The 16349-nt window shown below is 42.2% G+C and overlaps 1 protein-coding gene across 6 annotated transcripts in view; it reads right to left on the minus strand.

Moving 5' to 3' along the window:
* Window positions 1-16349, minus strand: part of GULP1 (GULP PTB domain containing engulfment adaptor 1) — a 145659-nt gene that overhangs the window by 38141 nt on the left and 91169 nt on the right. For 4 of the 6 annotated variants that reach the window (XM_054177017.1, XM_054177021.1, XM_054177018.1 and 1 more), the window contains exon 5: window positions 8248-8319. The exons of the other annotated variants lie outside the window; for them this stretch is intronic. In XM_054177017.1, the coding sequence (XP_054032992.1) occupies window positions 8248-8319 (72 nt within the window). The remainder of the gene's footprint in view (window positions 1-8247; window positions 8320-16349) is intronic. 6 annotated transcript variants of the gene reach the window in all.

The raw sequence follows: 16349 nt of genomic DNA on the forward strand, positions 1-16349 counted from the left end.
GGCAGCAATCAATTTTTCTTTGCTTTTTTTTTTTCCCCCCTAGGATAATTCAAATTTGCTATAGGAAAATAAACCTTATTTTTCTTTAATGAAAGTCACTAATTAACACACCACCATGCCCCAAAATCATCTGATTTACATTTTACACTACCAATTTAACCTCTCGATTCTTAAGTCTCTGCTTCACAACACAGGAAAATGACAGGGCAATCCAGGTTTTATTAGCATAGATTTTTACTCCCAATGGGAGTATAAAACTTACATTGCCTTTCAGATCATTTTCAGATACATTTACTCATCACTCCCACACCCTGCCAGCTTTCCTTTCTGATTTATAACATGAAGATGTTCTTTTATTGGATAAAGCCGCATTTGTGGTCCACTTTCAGACTACAACAGGGCTCTGCACTTGTCTTGCTTTGTTATGTATTAAATGGAACAACCACAAAACCCACAGCTTCCCTGGACAGTTTGGCCATCCCAGTCTCCAACGTACTTTACAGTGCACAGAAATATACCTATGTGATAGATAATCCTAGGACAGGCCTCGAGCTTAAGTGAACCCTGGCTTTTTGGAGATGGTCCTTTACTGACAAGATGCACTAGGGAGACCTAATAATGACTTTCCAGTACCTGAGGAGTCCTACAAGAAGCACAGAGAGAGGCCTGCAGTGATAGGACAAAGGGCAATGTTTTCAAACTTGAGAAGATTTAGATTGGATGTTAGGAACAAGTTCTTTGGCATAAGGGCAGTGGAACGCTGCAACAGGTTGCCCAGGGAGGTAGTTGAGGCCCAATCCCCAGAGATCCTCAAGGTGAGGCTTGACAGGGCTCTGGGCAGCCTGATCTAGTGGAGGATGCCCTTGCTTACTGCACAGGGGGTTGGACTAGATGACCTTTGGAGGTCCCTTCCAGCCTGTGATTCTGTGAAGAGGAGGCATAACTAATATTTGCTTTTACTGAGTTAAAGCCATAGCATGTATGTTGAGAATGATGATGAACTGCTTGGTTTCCCCACTGCAACGAATCTCAGGGTCCTAAGCAACAGCTACAAAATGGAAACATTTAAAAATAAGTGGAGTTGAATAACTTGCACAACTTTCAGAACAGCTGGCCAAAGCTTGCTCCAAGTAGTCAAGAAGTCTTACAACACTGAGGAAGTTCCAGAAGATAACTTTGTGCCAATGCAGGCTGAACAAAATGACCCTTCCACGTCTCCACTCTCCAAAGGCATAAATCAAGTTCAAGAACTAAAGAATTCAAGTGAGATGAAATTAATAATGATCAATATGGATTTTACACCAAAAAAAAAAAAAGAAAGAGAAAAGAAAAAAGGGCAGTTTGTCAAAACAGGCAAAGCATTCAACTGAGGTTTGCATGCCATTATATTTAGGAAATGAAGCAATGCAACCAAAGCATTAGTTAAGTTAGTTACATTAGTCTCCAGATGCAGCTATAAACAGGAAATTGTCATTGGGAAGATATGTTTCTAATGTATTCCAGCAGAGTTTATTTCTTAAGCATGACATTACTGAACAATGACCAGGAGGAAGAGAATTACTGATAGACTCTTCAGGCAGAAGGGAAAAAAAAAAAAAAGGAAAAAAAGGGGAGAAAAGTAACTGATAACCTGAAAGCTAACAATTTCAGAGGGAGCTTTGCAGACCAGTCAGGCTGGTGGAGGGGCAAATAACATGGGGAACACCTCAACAATCAGACCATCACAGATTGCCTGTGTGCAAACAAATCACCTCTGATGCAGTATCAACATAAAGGAACCTTCTCTGTTGCAATAGCAAATCATACAAATGGGAAGAAACAGTGTTCCTTGGGAGAATACCCTGTGAAGATGGCATTAAGAATGTACTGATGTCATGGGAAGCTTTCTCCTAACTATGGACACCAGGGGAGGTTTAGGCTGGAGGTTAGGAAGAAATTCTACACAGAGAGAGTGATTTCCCATTGGAATGGGCTGCCTGGGGAGGTGGTGAAGTCACCATCACTGGAGGTGTTTAGGAGGAGACTTGATAGGGTGCTTGGTGCCATGGTTTAGTTGATTAGGTGGTGTTGGATAATAGGTTGGATACGATGACCTTGAAGGCCTCTTCCAACCTGGTCTATTCTATTCTATTCTCATGAAACTAATAATCTAATCCAATAATCCAATTAATACAATCCTTGAACGTTTCAAAAGCAGAGCCTTTTCTTCTCCAGGCTGAACAACCCCAACCCTCTCAGCCTGCCTTTGTAGCAGAGGTGCTCCAGACCTCTGACAATTTTTGTGGCCCTCCTCTGGACCCCCTCCATTGGGTCCATGTCCTTCAATAGGTCAATGTGCCCTCCTGTTTGTTCAATTCATTCCTTCTACTTAAAGAGGACTCTAATGGACCTTAGGGGAGATTTACAAACAGTATTTTCTCCTTTCAGCACAGATGTAAAACAAAGTAGTATCTGTAGCTCACACAGTAACAAGATTGTTTCAGAGGGTAAAAATCTGTAGCCTTCCACTGGCATCAAAATGGTTGATGATATAAAATTAGAATGAATCACAGCACAGCTTGGGAATAGACAGGAAGGGCCAAATTCTTAAGCTGTTACTTTATACATACATTGTTCTCAAGCAAAACACTCAGATTTGGTCGGTATGAGCAGCTCAGTGAGCTGGGATAGCTTTTTGTTTTTAACAGCTTTGGAATAAACATCACACTTTTCTTGAATCTTATAGGGAAAGCAACACACAAATAAATCTATTTTCTAGAGACCTCTATAGGTCAAGAGAGGTTCTCCTCCCCCTCTACTCTGCCCTGGTGAGGCCACATCTGGAATACTGTGTCCAGTTCTAGGCCCCTCTGTTCAACAAGGACCTCAGGGAACTGCTTGAGAGAGTCCATTGCAGAGCCACAAAAATTATTAAGGGAGTGGAACATCTTCTGCACGAGGAGAGCCTGAGGGAGCTGGGGCTCTTCAGCTTGGAGAAGAGGAGACTGAGAGGTGACCTCATTCGTGTTTATAAAGATGTACAGGGTGAGTGCCAAGAGGATGGAGTCAGGTTCTGCTTGCTGATGCCCAAGGACAAGGGGCAATGGTGGAAGTTGAGGCAGAGAAAGTTCCATGGAAGCAGGAGGGGAAAAAATTTCCCTATGAGGGTGATGGAATACTGGAACAGGCTGCCCAGTGGGTTTGTGGAGTCTCCCTCTCTGGAGATATTCAAAACCTGCAGCAACTACTTGTCTTTTGGGTCATATCATGGTCCAAGGTCTCATGCACATTTTATAGGGGTATGAAGTACAGTTCCCCAAAAGATGAAAAGTCTCAAGCTGCACCAGGGGAAGTTTAGGCTGGAGGTGAGGAGAAAGTTCTTCACAGAAAGAGTAATTGGCCACTGGAATGTGCTGCCCAGGGAGGTGGTGATGTCCCTGTCACTGGAGGTGTTCAAAAGAGGACTGGATATGGCACTTGAAGCCATGGTTTAGTTGTCATGAGGTGTTAGGTATTAGGTAATAGGTTGAACTTGATGATCTCTGAGGTCTTTTTCAACCTGGTTGATTCTGTGTCTGATTTGGAATTTCTGTCCTTCAAGTAAAGTTATCAATTCGCTTCATAAAACCAAGTGTGATTTGACATGCGTGTGTTTACACAACGTACACGTGTCCCGGTACAGAAGCTTGCTACCATTTTCTCTTAAAATGAGTTGGGCTAGAAAAAGGGAAGGAAAAACCACTTGGTAACAAATGATGAGAATGACTCACCTAATCATGAAAATAAAAATCCACATTTTTAAAACATTAGGGTCCAACTTTGGGGGTTGTAGCAAGGTGGAGTTTAATTTGTTCCACCAAGTATCAAATGACAGGAGGTGAGGAAACTCCAGCAGGGGAGGTTTAGGTTGGCCATTATGAACAATTTCTGGACAGAAAGAGTTGCCAAGCCCAAGAACGGGCTGCTCAGGGAAGTGGTGGAGTCACCATCCCTCGAAGGGTTTCAAAGCTGTGTAGATTGGTGCTGAGGGACATGCTTTAATGATGCCAAGTGATTGTTTGGTTTGTGGTGAGATTTGATGACTTTAAAGGGCCTCTTGCAAGCAAAATGATTCTGTGATTCTATTCTATGATTCTGTATCTGCTTATCTTCTCTTGCAACTTTCTTCCATCTCTTGCAGTACAGCTCCAAGAGACTTGAAAACATGAGGGGAAATCCCAACTAGACAAAAGTGCTGCTCAACCCTCTAGAAAAATAAAATATAGACGCTTGAAAAAGTATGCATATTCAGATTGCAACTAACCCATCAAAACTGTCAAGTGCTTAGAAAATTTAGCAGTAGTATTTGGGATGAAAGAAGTACAAAGAAGCATCCAGAAAAACTTCCTGCAGGCGATCCTGTTTTCCTGTAGAACATCAGCTCCACCTGCTGGGATAAGTCAGTTCATGGAACTGCAAGCTACAGTTCTGCACAACCCTGGTTTTCCTTCGTGCTGTATGAGTAAAGAGCTTTTGATTTCACCACGTCAAGAGCTGTACACCAAATGCCCTTTCTGACACAGCATGATGACGTGATGGCTTCAGTAAAAATAGATGACAGCGACAGCATTTCATCCTCTATCCAGCCCTGTAAGCACATCGCTTCAAAAGATTATTAAGGCCGTTCGGGGCAGTTATAACATAGCTCCAAATATGAAGAGTCAGCTGTCTTTCTGCTAGCTATTAATTTTCATTAAAGAAATGATGATGAACAACACTGTGACCAAACTCACATCCATACAGTAATACTGACTACAACAAATAAAGGCACTGTAGTATCACAAGCGACGTATCTTTTAAAACCTCTCCTACTCAAAAAACATATACAGCCAACACCAAAACCCACCAACCCACTACATGTGTTTTCTTTCAATCCAAGACCTCAGTTTCCAAGCTGTCTTCACTGGCTCAAAAATCTTTAATTAGCATGTTCTAAAAACAAGCTGGAGACGTGTGGGTAACGATGAAACCCAGGACCTCTAAGGCTTCTCTGCAAAGAGTTTAGATGCGCAACATAAATCGATGTTGAAATGAGGACTGTTTCAAACGCCAAACCTCCTTATTGCTCTCTGGATTCTGCTCCAAGAGTTTTCAAGTCGCTCCAAAAGCTGTCTTTAATTACTTTTCTGAGTTTCTGAGTTTGCTAATAAACTTGTGATTATGTAAGAGCCTGCATAATACCTAGCAGCTAAGTTCCAAGCTTCGGAGCGTGAAGAAAATAGTGGAACCCTGGTAGCAACAATTCAAACACATCTCTGCAAGGTGGTTTATTTACAGAACATGTGTAGAAAGCTAGAACAGATACTTACATGCTCCAATGGCATTACAACTATACACAAAACCCCTCTACATTTTAGTGATAGGCTGACAAATGTTTTTTTTCCCAGCAAAGGAAAATAATTCTGACTCTTCCTACGCTTCAGAGAACAAGTAGCTTGAAATGCTTTTTGGACCTGCTTTCAGAGAAAACTATCTCAAGGTACCCACTCATACCATCCAAGGCACCAAAGACCCTCAGTGACCAGTGAGAGCCCAGGCTAGCCTGGAGTTCTAACCATGAGACAGACACTTCGCAGCTGCCTCACTTAGGAGGAGTCTGACACAACATCATTAAAATAGAATCAAAACATCTCCATTGCAGAACATTATCTTGGTAGATTTCTGCACAGAATTAACTTTCCTCAGGGTAATGGAATTTCATAAACACAAAGCATCCAAAACACCAGCTTCACTCCAATATTAGCCTTAAATTGTAGGGAGGCACAGAAGAAACTCCTACATTTTGCTTCCACTGGCAGCATGCTGTGATGGTTAAAAAAAGACATACTTGTATTAGCCTACACGACTCGAAACCAAGTGGGCAACAAAATCTCTGACCAGCTGCAGCAGAATAAATCTTTTTTTGGTGTACAGCACTATGAATTGACTAAGCAAATCTTTAGAAGCAGCTGTACCATTTTGGTAGAGCAGAAACAATAGCAATGAACCCTGTTTCAATACCTTCACATGATTACTAATCAATCTTGTAGAGAAGGCTTTTTCAAGGGAAACCTGGGCCTTAAAAGCTGAGCTACATCAACAGTGTTCCATGCCTTAGTCCTTCTTTTTTTATCTATTATAGTAGAAACTGAGGATCTAATTACTCAACATTGATTCCCAAAATTTTTCTGTCAATTTCTGAGGAATTTGTGTTTAAAATGAATAATGAAAACCCTACAAAAAGTCATGCACATTGCAATAGTAGACAGAACAATTTTGACATCCAAACAAACTAATTTTCCAATAGCTCTAAACACCTAAGCACCACACGTTGCAATTCCACATTGTCAGCAGACAAATCAAATCAGCATTCCCTGCCACAACTCAAAGCATCTAAAGAGCTTTAAGCTGCCACTGAGTCATGTCAAAGCCATGTTATGTGTTAATAACCCCCAATAAGTCATTTCACTCAGGTACTTTCTGTCTACCGAGTCCCTCAGTGCCCAAGAACCATGAAAAAAATGTGTCTGATTTTCTCAGCCATGCATTTGAACCAGCACACAGACAGAGCTTGGGTGCACAGACATTTTCCAATGAAACATGAAGACCTGGAGGACAAGGAATGAACACTCCTCACCATAAACAGGCTTGGTTTGTAAACCCTATTCTCTCATCACATCTCTGCCACAGAAACACAGAATGGTAGAGATTGGAAGGAATCTCTGGAGATCATCTAATCTAACCTCCCTGCTAATGCAGGTTCATCCAGAGCAGTTGTACAGGAACTTGTCCAGGTGGGTTTTGAAAGTCTCCAGAGAAAGCTAATCTCTGGGCAGCCTGTTCCAAAGCTCTGTCATCCTCAAAGTAAAGAAGTTTCTCCTTAAGTTCAAGTTAAACCTCCTGTGTTCTAACCTGTGCCTGTTGTTCCTTGTCCTGTCACTAAGCATCACTGAAAAGCAGCCAGCTCCATGCTCACAACCTCCCCAATGTATCATGACCCTCAGATATATTATCAGTTATCAAGCTGGAGGAGGAATTTGTGCCAGTGCCACAAACCTTCATTTCTAGTCTGACAGTTGATTTAGATGGATCAGATGCTTCAGCTTTAGATGAAGAGTAGCCAGGGACAGCCAGTACCCACAGAGCCATCACAGCCCACTTAAGGTGTGGCTTGGCATTCTTAGTCCTGCTCCCTGGCACCACCAGCTTACCTCAAGTGGGTGGACACTGTTCTGCACAAGAGGCATCCCACCTAACTGGAGCTCATGGGGAACAACTCACAGCCCAGAGAAGTGGAGAAGCATCACGGAAGTCACTCCTTTTTCAATCAAGAAAGAGCTCCTTTAATTCTCTGGCAACATGTTTGCAGTGCCATAATTAGAGACAGTAAATAGCCATAAAGTGATGATGGCAGTTCAAACAAATTGTTGCTACTTAAGTGTGTATCAATGAAGCCCTAAAGGTTCCAAAGAACAAGCATTACACATTAAGGTACATAACCTTTATACTATAAATAACTGTACCCTCCAGGAAAGAACTAAGCAGATAGAAGTGATTCTGCCACTCTGCTCTGGTATGATCTCACTTAGAATACTGTGTCCAGCCCTAGGGCCCTCAAAGCAAGAAGGACATGGACTTGATGTAGAGCATAGAGAGCGGGGCCATGAAGATGAAGCTGGAGCACCATTCCTACAAAGACAGGCTGAGGGAGCTGGGGTTTTCAGTGTGGAAAAGAGAAGACTCCAGGGAGAGCTTACAGCTGCCTTTCAGGACCTGAAGGGGACCTACAAGAAAGCTGGGAAGGGACTGTTTACAAGTGCATGTAGGACTGGGACAAAGGGCAATGGTTTTAAATTAGAGGAGATTTAGAATGGACATTGGGAAGAAGTTCTTTAATATAAGGGTGGCAGAACACTGGCCCAGGTTATGCAGGGAGGTGGTGGAGGCCCCATCCCTGGAGGTATTCAAGGTGAGGCTTGATGGGGCTCTGAGCAACCTGATCTCGTTGGAGATGCCCCTGCTTCGTGCAGGGGGTTGGACTAGCTGACTTTTAAAGGTCCATTCCAACCCAGTGCATTCTGTGATTCAATGAGTCTATACATATTTGTAAAGCAGAGCATCTGCTAACAAAGCAGTCAGGAGTCTAGGAAAAGCAACTGCTTCTAGACCCAATGAATTCACCTGGAAACACAAAGCATCTTACCTGGGGGAACAGGTTAAGAATATGTTCAACTGAAAATGCTTTCTTACCTTTAACTTTCTAACAGCATCTCTTACAACTTCTGTGCCTTTCGGCTGCTCCACTTCTGTACTGCCAAGAAACTGGGAAGACAGCAATTGGTGAGAAAAATGTTATGCACTGGAAGGCCCTAATTAAATCAAGTCATCTTATTTTTCACTAATTTGTGTATAATCTTTTGGGAAGACAATTGCTTCAAGGCTTGATAAATTACAGATCTCCATACGCCTACTTGCTAATGAAGACCACTACAAGAATTACATTCTAATTAGACAAATAGAAGTTATCTATAAATAAATAAATCTTGATTCTATACAAGTATGGAAATGAGAGGTTAAGCATCCTTTTCCTCTGAGAAACTGTCATTTTGGTGAGATCACCTCTTTTGGAAAATCATGAAAAACATGCCCCCAAAACAGTAAGCTAAGATACTTCCCACGGATCAACGTGAACCAAAGGCTTGGACTGTGTTACTGAAATTTGTTCATACAGTGACGCAAGACAAATTAAAGAGGCCTGATTTTGCTCTCAGAGCTGCTTGGTACAGTAATATAATTGATTTAAAGGCCACAACTGGAATATTGTGTCCAGTTCTGGGCCCCTCAGTTCAAGAACGGCCTCAGGGAACTGTTTGAAAGAGTCCAGCACAGAGCCACAAAGATGCTGAAGGCAATGGAACATCTCCCTTCTGAAGAAAGGCTGAGAGATGGGGCTCTTGGATAAGAGGAGACTGAGAGGTGACCTCATTCATGTTTATAAAGATGTGAAATGTGAGTGTCAGGAGGACTGAGCCAGGATCTACTCAGTGATATCCAGTGATAGCATAAGGGGCAGTGGGTACAAGCTGGAGCATAGAAGGTTCCACGTGAACAAAAGCAACAACATTTTCACTGTGAAGGTGACAGAGCCCTGGAACAGGCTGCCCAGAGAGGTTGTGGAATCTCCTTCTCTGAAGACACTCAAAACCTGCTTGGATGCATTCCTGTGTGACCAACTCTAAGTGATCCTGCTTTGGCAGGGGGGTTGGACTGGATGATCTCCAGAGGTCCCTTCCTAGCCTTAACACTCTCTGATTCTGTGAAACAAGGCTTATATTAAAAAAAGAATAAACAAACCTACTAGAGATTATATATTTGCCAGGTAAGGTTTTAATGAAATCCTGCCACACACTGGTTAATACCCAAAGCATGACACTTGGAAGGGCACTTACCAGTCCTGTATTTGTACACTGAAATGCCTCTATGTTGTGTACAACAGAGGTACAACAATCCTGCATCTGTGCTATGATTTCATTTTGAATTCCTTGATTTTCACATCACGATGCAGTTGATTAATGTCAAACCCTGCACCTCTATATGCCAAAAGAATGCTAGCAAGAAAACAAGAAACTCCCTTTCTTCTCTAAACCAGACAAGTTTCTGCATAACGTGATGCAGAAGCACATACGATGTTTAAGTCTGAGCGGTTTCAAAAGGAACTTGAATTTTCCACGCCACAAATGCTTTCAACACAGTAACTCTGAAGTTTTAAATCTCTTTAAAACTCCAACCACAAGTTTAATGTAGTCAGTAAGCTCAGCTTGTACTCCTGCAAGAAAACTTTGCAGCTCTACCAATAATCAAGTCTCATTAGAACTTTGTCACTGACTCTGATGTATGATGTGCCACCCTGAATACAACAGTGTGTAAATCAAAACACCATGCACATCTGCTGCCCATAGTCTCCACTATTACAATTCTCCAGCTAATAACAAAGCAGAAACCTCTACTATTGATTTGATGTCTTTCATGCAGCATCTCCAATGACTTTTGTAAATGGAGAGCACCTTTTCCCCCTGAAAAGTGACAGCTGCAGAAAATACATATAGAGAAAGAAATACCATTCTTGGCCATTATAGAATCATGGAATTGTTAGGGTTGGAAGGGACCTGAAGGATCATCTAGTTCCAACCCCCCTGACATGGGCAGGGACGCTCCACACTACATCAGGTTGCTCAGAGCCACATCCAGCCTAGCCTTGAAAACCTCCAGGGATGGGGCTTCCACCACCTCCCTGGGCAACCCATTCCAGTGTCTCACCACCCTCACTGGGAAGAACTTCTTCCTAACATCCAATCTGAATCTACCTATTTCTATATTTTTTCCATTCCCCCTAGTCCTATCATTACCTGACACCCTAAAAAGTGCCCCACCAGGGTATTACATGGGACACAGAAAGAAAGGGAAAGGGGAGCAAGTATGTGTGAGCAAATGCACGTGAATGAAAAACTAAAAAGACAACCACAAGCTTAAAATGGACAAGAAAGAAAGTAGAGAAGGGTCAGATGAGAGCCTAAGAGGAATGCTGGCAACAAGAGAGATCTGTACGCATGCATATTTATACACCAAACACTTGGCACAACACAAGAGACAGAAACATAATTGCTGGAAGGCTTGTGAGCAGGCCAGGATACATTATATACAGCACAGGAATCCTGCCTACAACACAGGTTATCACAGCTGGAAGAGAAGGCAAGGCTCAGCGAACAGAGAATACAGGTCACTCTGTTGCCCATGGAGAGGCAGAAGATGGCTGAAGACACTTCACCCACACATGCTGCCTAGGATTTGTGTAGTTTTGTAACTGGCAGTTCCAGAGCCATTATCAATGTAAGCAGCCTGGTGCTTCTTGACACAGATTTAGGGCCACACCTTTTGTGGAACTGTGTTGAGTACACTTCTAGGAGCTCTGGGGTATGCTGCCTTGCCTGCAACCACATCTCTGGAAGGGCACAAGGCTGCCCTAAATTTATTGCTTACTTCAATCCAGGTGACTGAGTCCTGAGACAGCAAAAGGTATCTCAAAAGCAATAGAATCATCTCCTCTCCCCTCCCTCTGAGCTAGCTCACTGGGATTCAAAGTCCAAGAAAGATCCAATAAATCCCAGCAGCAGACCAGTCTTTCCATCACCATTAGCTTCTACAAATACTGTTTTCCCAGAGGCTTGTCCCTGCTGCTAATTCACACTGCTGCCTTCGGAACGGTAAACACCAAATTAACCTTCTGCTGTAGCTGGGGAACCTGTTAAACAGTCACTCATTTTTTTTAAGGCCTTAATAATGCTTCCAAGATAAGAAATTACCAATTATGATTGTGGAAGGGAAGGAGAAGCAGACATCTAAACAGAAAGACAACCGGCTGCGGAAAGCAGAGGTTTGAATGACAGATGAAACCTGAAGAAACACACAGGGACTGGGTTTGCTCACCAAGGAACAAAAGAAATAAACAACCAAGACCCCAAATATCTGGGAACATCCTGAGCACGACATCAATACTTATGAAACACCACCCACCCCACCAGACCTTTCCCCAGTCATTTGCAATGCCCTGCCTGCCAGGCGAGCGTTGGTTTTGACATTAAGCATCACTGCTGAAATTTTTATTGCTCTCAGCAGTTTTGGGATGGATTAATCTTATGCTTAATAAACTATTTGGTGCAGGAAAATATAGTCAGATGCATCTGATCCAGAAATACAAAGAAGACTTGCAGCTGTATCCATCAGAGATGACAAGACCATGCCATGGACTGTATTGTTTGTATCTGATATATATATTTATACCTCTGTTAACTGCAGATCTATTTTATTTACTCAGGTAAGGTCAAATCTTAGTTAGAACTGCTTATACCTTTCATGCCTGACCTTTGCAAGCTTTCTCATTTGATTTGTTTTTCTTTAAGAGAGCAATAAGGAGAAAAAATATCAGCAACTAAGAGCAAATATTATGAACATTTGTATTAATCAAACTGATCTACTTGGGGGGCAAAATATGAACACAATTTCAAGTCAAGACAAGTTATTCTCTGATTATAACACACCAATGACTAAGCAGTATGGGTTTAACATAGAGTTAATGTATTAACTGCAGGCTTCTTACTGCTTACTTTTGCATCTGCTCTATCTTTTCTGTGCCAGGGAAGGTTTAGATTGGGTAATAGGAAAAAAATTATTTACTGAAAGAGTGGTCAGGAGTTGGAACAAGCTGCCCAGGGAGGTGGTGGAGTCACCATCCCTGGAGGTGTTCAAACAACACAGATGTGGCACATAGGGATATAGTTTGGTGGGCGCAGTGATGCTGCATTAACAACCTCAGAAGATCTTTCAACCTTATTCATTCTATGATTCTATCATATTTTGTTTAATATCAGGTACCAATTACTATGGAATTACTTGTAATAGTTAAGCTAAGCAAACACATATGTATTTGCAAAGCTGAGGCTTTGGATGACAAGCTCAGCGTGAGCAAGACCTCTGTGTGTGCATAATCCCTAGCACAACAGATGTACTGCCACCTCTGAGACTTCTAAAGTAAATAACTACTGACTAATTCACCATCCTCTTGAAATGGGAAGATGGCTGTTTCCTTATGGTCTTTTCAGCAGGTTTTTCTCACCAAGTCTCACACACACAAGCTGTGAACAAATATTTGTTCTATCAGGAATTCGGTACAGCTGTGGCCTGAATAGTACAAATATTCATCCTGGAAGACTTTCTGCAACACAAATTTCAAAGCAGAATTGGTAAACATGAAACTTCCCTTCTCAAGATCAGGTCCCTTTAGGATGCAATACTGGTGCAGAAGTCTAGATGGGAACTGGAAATGTCAGACATTGCTTTGATCACTTCAGATTCCCTCCTGCAGCTATGGCCCTTTTGCAGACCTAGCTGATGAGGAACAACAACCACCTAAATGTGCAACCGTTCCTGAGAATCAAGCTAATACAACTCCTACACTTCATTTCAGAAGAGAGAATCACAGAAACATTCAGGTTGGAAAACACCCTCAGGATCACCAAGTCTACAAGATTCACCCCAAAACCGTATTCCCAAGCACCACATCCAAATACCTCTAAACACATCCAGGGTTGGTCACTCCACCACCTCCCCAGGCAGCCCACTCCAATGCTGCGGTGTGCAGCCCTTTCCTCTTGTTCTATCACTAATTACCTGGGAGAAGAGACCAGCACCAGAATATAATGTAGCAGTTCCCCTCCAGATCATTCAGAATTAATCCTATATGCGAGTGAGTAAATGCATTAAGTGTCCATGAACATCAAATGCAGGTGACAAATATTTACATATGACTCTTACATATATTTGCTCTTTGCAACTAGTAAAAGGGTTGTTCTTGAGGCTGGTTTGCTTCATGTATAATCAGCCAATTTGAACAAAAATGATCAATAATTTAGGCATGCCATCAGACTTAACCTTTTAAGATACTAATGTAGTGCTTAGTGCTAATGAGAACTTCACCATAATCACACCAAGCTTCACTTGGATACTTTTAAGACATACAGAGGGTACTTATTTTTTTGTGTAACATAAGGCAAACCAAAGCAATGCTTTGCCCATACAAGTTTTGGACACGATGATCTTGAAGGTCTCTTCCAACCTGGTTACCAGGCAGTGTTCACTGCAGTCTGCCATTCTTCAAAACACATGCCCTACAAAACTGATGTAAGGTTATTTTCCTAATGTTTTACTTATTCTGCTCTCACTTGCAGCTGCCTGTAGTCAAAACTAACTTTTATGAGGTCAACAGATTCTATCAGTCAAAACACTTTAACTGCTCCTTTAAAGTACATTAAGGCTTGTTCTTTCCTCACTGATGTTTGCCATTGTGGTGGCAAAAAGTGAGCTGTTGACCAGCTATATACAAGGCAAACAAACAACCTGGATCAAACTGTTTATAATCTAATACCCGCAGACAACCAGATGTACTCACTCCACATGCAAAGACTGGCAAGATAGTGCAGCTGCAGAAGATTAACAGACACTATTTCATCATATTAGCATCAACAGCAGTTTCACCATTGACAGCAACTGGGAGAATAATTCGGCCAGGAGAGCTCTTACACAACAAACCAGTCAACAGAGCCATTGTGGAAAGCATCTCTTCCCTCAGAACATAGCTGAGAGGGGATTTTTCCCTATGTATTTAACCTGAGGGAGACACAGTTCGGTCCCATTCCACAGCGGAACGGTTAAAAAACGCTTTTATGGTTGCACTTTGGCTGAAGAAACTTAAAATAAAAGGTGACTTTTTAATTTCACTTTTGCTGGCTCAATTAAGAGCCAATTCAAACCTAGGGCAGCCTCAGGCACTCGGAATCCTTTACAGTTCTGACATGCCTATCACTGTTATTGCCTGCCCAAGAGCTATTAGTAAGGTCAGGTGAATTTTTCAGGCTAACAGTTCACTTTCATTTCCCTGCCTTTAACAACACACACTCCAGTGATTCTTCCTCCTGCCAGCTTACATTTTGACCCTCCACATTCCACTTTTGGGTTGTGTTTCATCATTTGTTTGTTTGGGTTTTCTTTACATGCAAAGTATATCCACAGGTGCTTGCCTTCAGAACTTCAAATGGTTACAAAAACCTCTGTCTGACGCTCCAAAAAATAATAAATCAATCAGCGTTGCCAAGGTCAACAAAAAAAAAATCATTAAACTTAAAAATGTACTGAGAACTAGTCTTAGGTGCACTTTGGGGATATTTAATGCAGAGTTCCACTCTTCCAGTAGAGAGCAGTGTAGGATATTTTAATAATAAACCAACAGCTTTTTTTTTTCCCCCTTTGGCATCACATTTCAATCGTTTTAAAAAAATCCAGCCTCTGACACTGTCACACTTCTTCATTGCTCTGAAATCCCATGGCATTAAAAGCTCTCTTTCATGGAGATTTAAATGGAACTGTATGAAAAAGGTACTTGTCAATTAAAAAAAGAGGAGAAAAAAAAAAGGCAATGCAAAATTATTGGTTACCTCCTGCCACAACCTGACAGACGAGGAGAAGTTGAAGGATTGTTGATTTACTGATGAAAGGCAGAGAAATGTACCCACCTAACATCAGAATGACAGTACAGAACACAAAATGAGCCTGAAAGAGAAGTGGCACCGGTTTTGAAGCTGTGCAGCAAACAGGTGAGCACATTCTACGCTGTTAATCATTTCCTAGGACAGGTTTTCACAGAAGGTTAGGGGTTGGAAGGGACCTCGAAAGATTATCCAGTCCTACAACCCTGCCAGAGCAGGATCACCTAGGAATGCATCCAGGTGGGTTTTGAATATCTCCAGAGAGAGAGACTCCACAACCCCTCTGGGCAGCCTGTTCCAGGGCTCTGGCACCCTCACAGTGAAAAAAATTTTTTCCTCCTGTTTCCATGGAACTTCTTATGCCTCAACTTCAACCATTGCTCCTTATGCTGTCATTGGGCATCACTCAGCGGAGCCTGACTCCATCCTCTTGACACTCACCCTTTACATATTTATGAACATGAATGAGGTCACCTCTCAGTCTCCTCCAAGCTGAAGAGACCCAGCTCCCTCAGTCTCTCTTCATAAGGAAGATGTTCCACTTCCTTAACCATTTTTGTGGCTCTGTGCTGGACTCTCTCAAGCAGCTACGTGAGGTCCTTGTTGAACAGAGGGTCCCAGAACTAGATATAATATTCCAGATGTGGCCTCACCAGGGCAGAGCAGAGGGAGGGGAGAACCTCTCTCCACCTACAAACCACAGCCCTCCTAAAACACCCCAGAGTGGCATTTGCCTTTCTGGCCACAAGAGCACATTGCTGGCTCATAGTCAACCTTCCATCCGCTAGGACCCAGCCTTGCCTACCTGAGCCTTCTCTGCCAATTAAACAGTAGTACAATATGGACTATAAAATACACACCCCTTTCTATTTAAAGTTCCTTCTCTTTCCCCATCCTGCAGCCCAGTTCCCTGCCTGCAACAGCTTCCTTGGTTTTCTTGCCATAATGCTAAAATGTTTGGATTCTTTTCCTTTAGAGTAAAACAGGTTTTAAGGTATCTCTAGCAATACCTTCAAAATTGCCTCTCCCTGGCTTGAGGGCTGCTCAAATGAGAGCAGAAACCAAGCTCACCCCGTGAAAATACGAGAGAGAAGAAAGCCACATGCATCAGCACATTCCCTGAATATCCCCTGCTTGTCTGACATGGAAGGTTCTGCACAAATGATGACTCTGACACAGGAAAAAATTCTATGCATTTTTGTGCTGAAGCATTCAAATAACATTAAAAAAAATGGTAAAAAAAGAAATGAATGCATG

Source organism: Dryobates pubescens, chromosome 37 (genome assembly GCF_014839835.1).
Source record: "Dryobates pubescens isolate bDryPub1 chromosome 37, bDryPub1.pri, whole genome shotgun sequence".
In the NCBI taxonomy this organism is placed as follows: Eukaryota; Metazoa; Chordata; class Aves; order Piciformes; family Picidae; genus Dryobates; species Dryobates pubescens.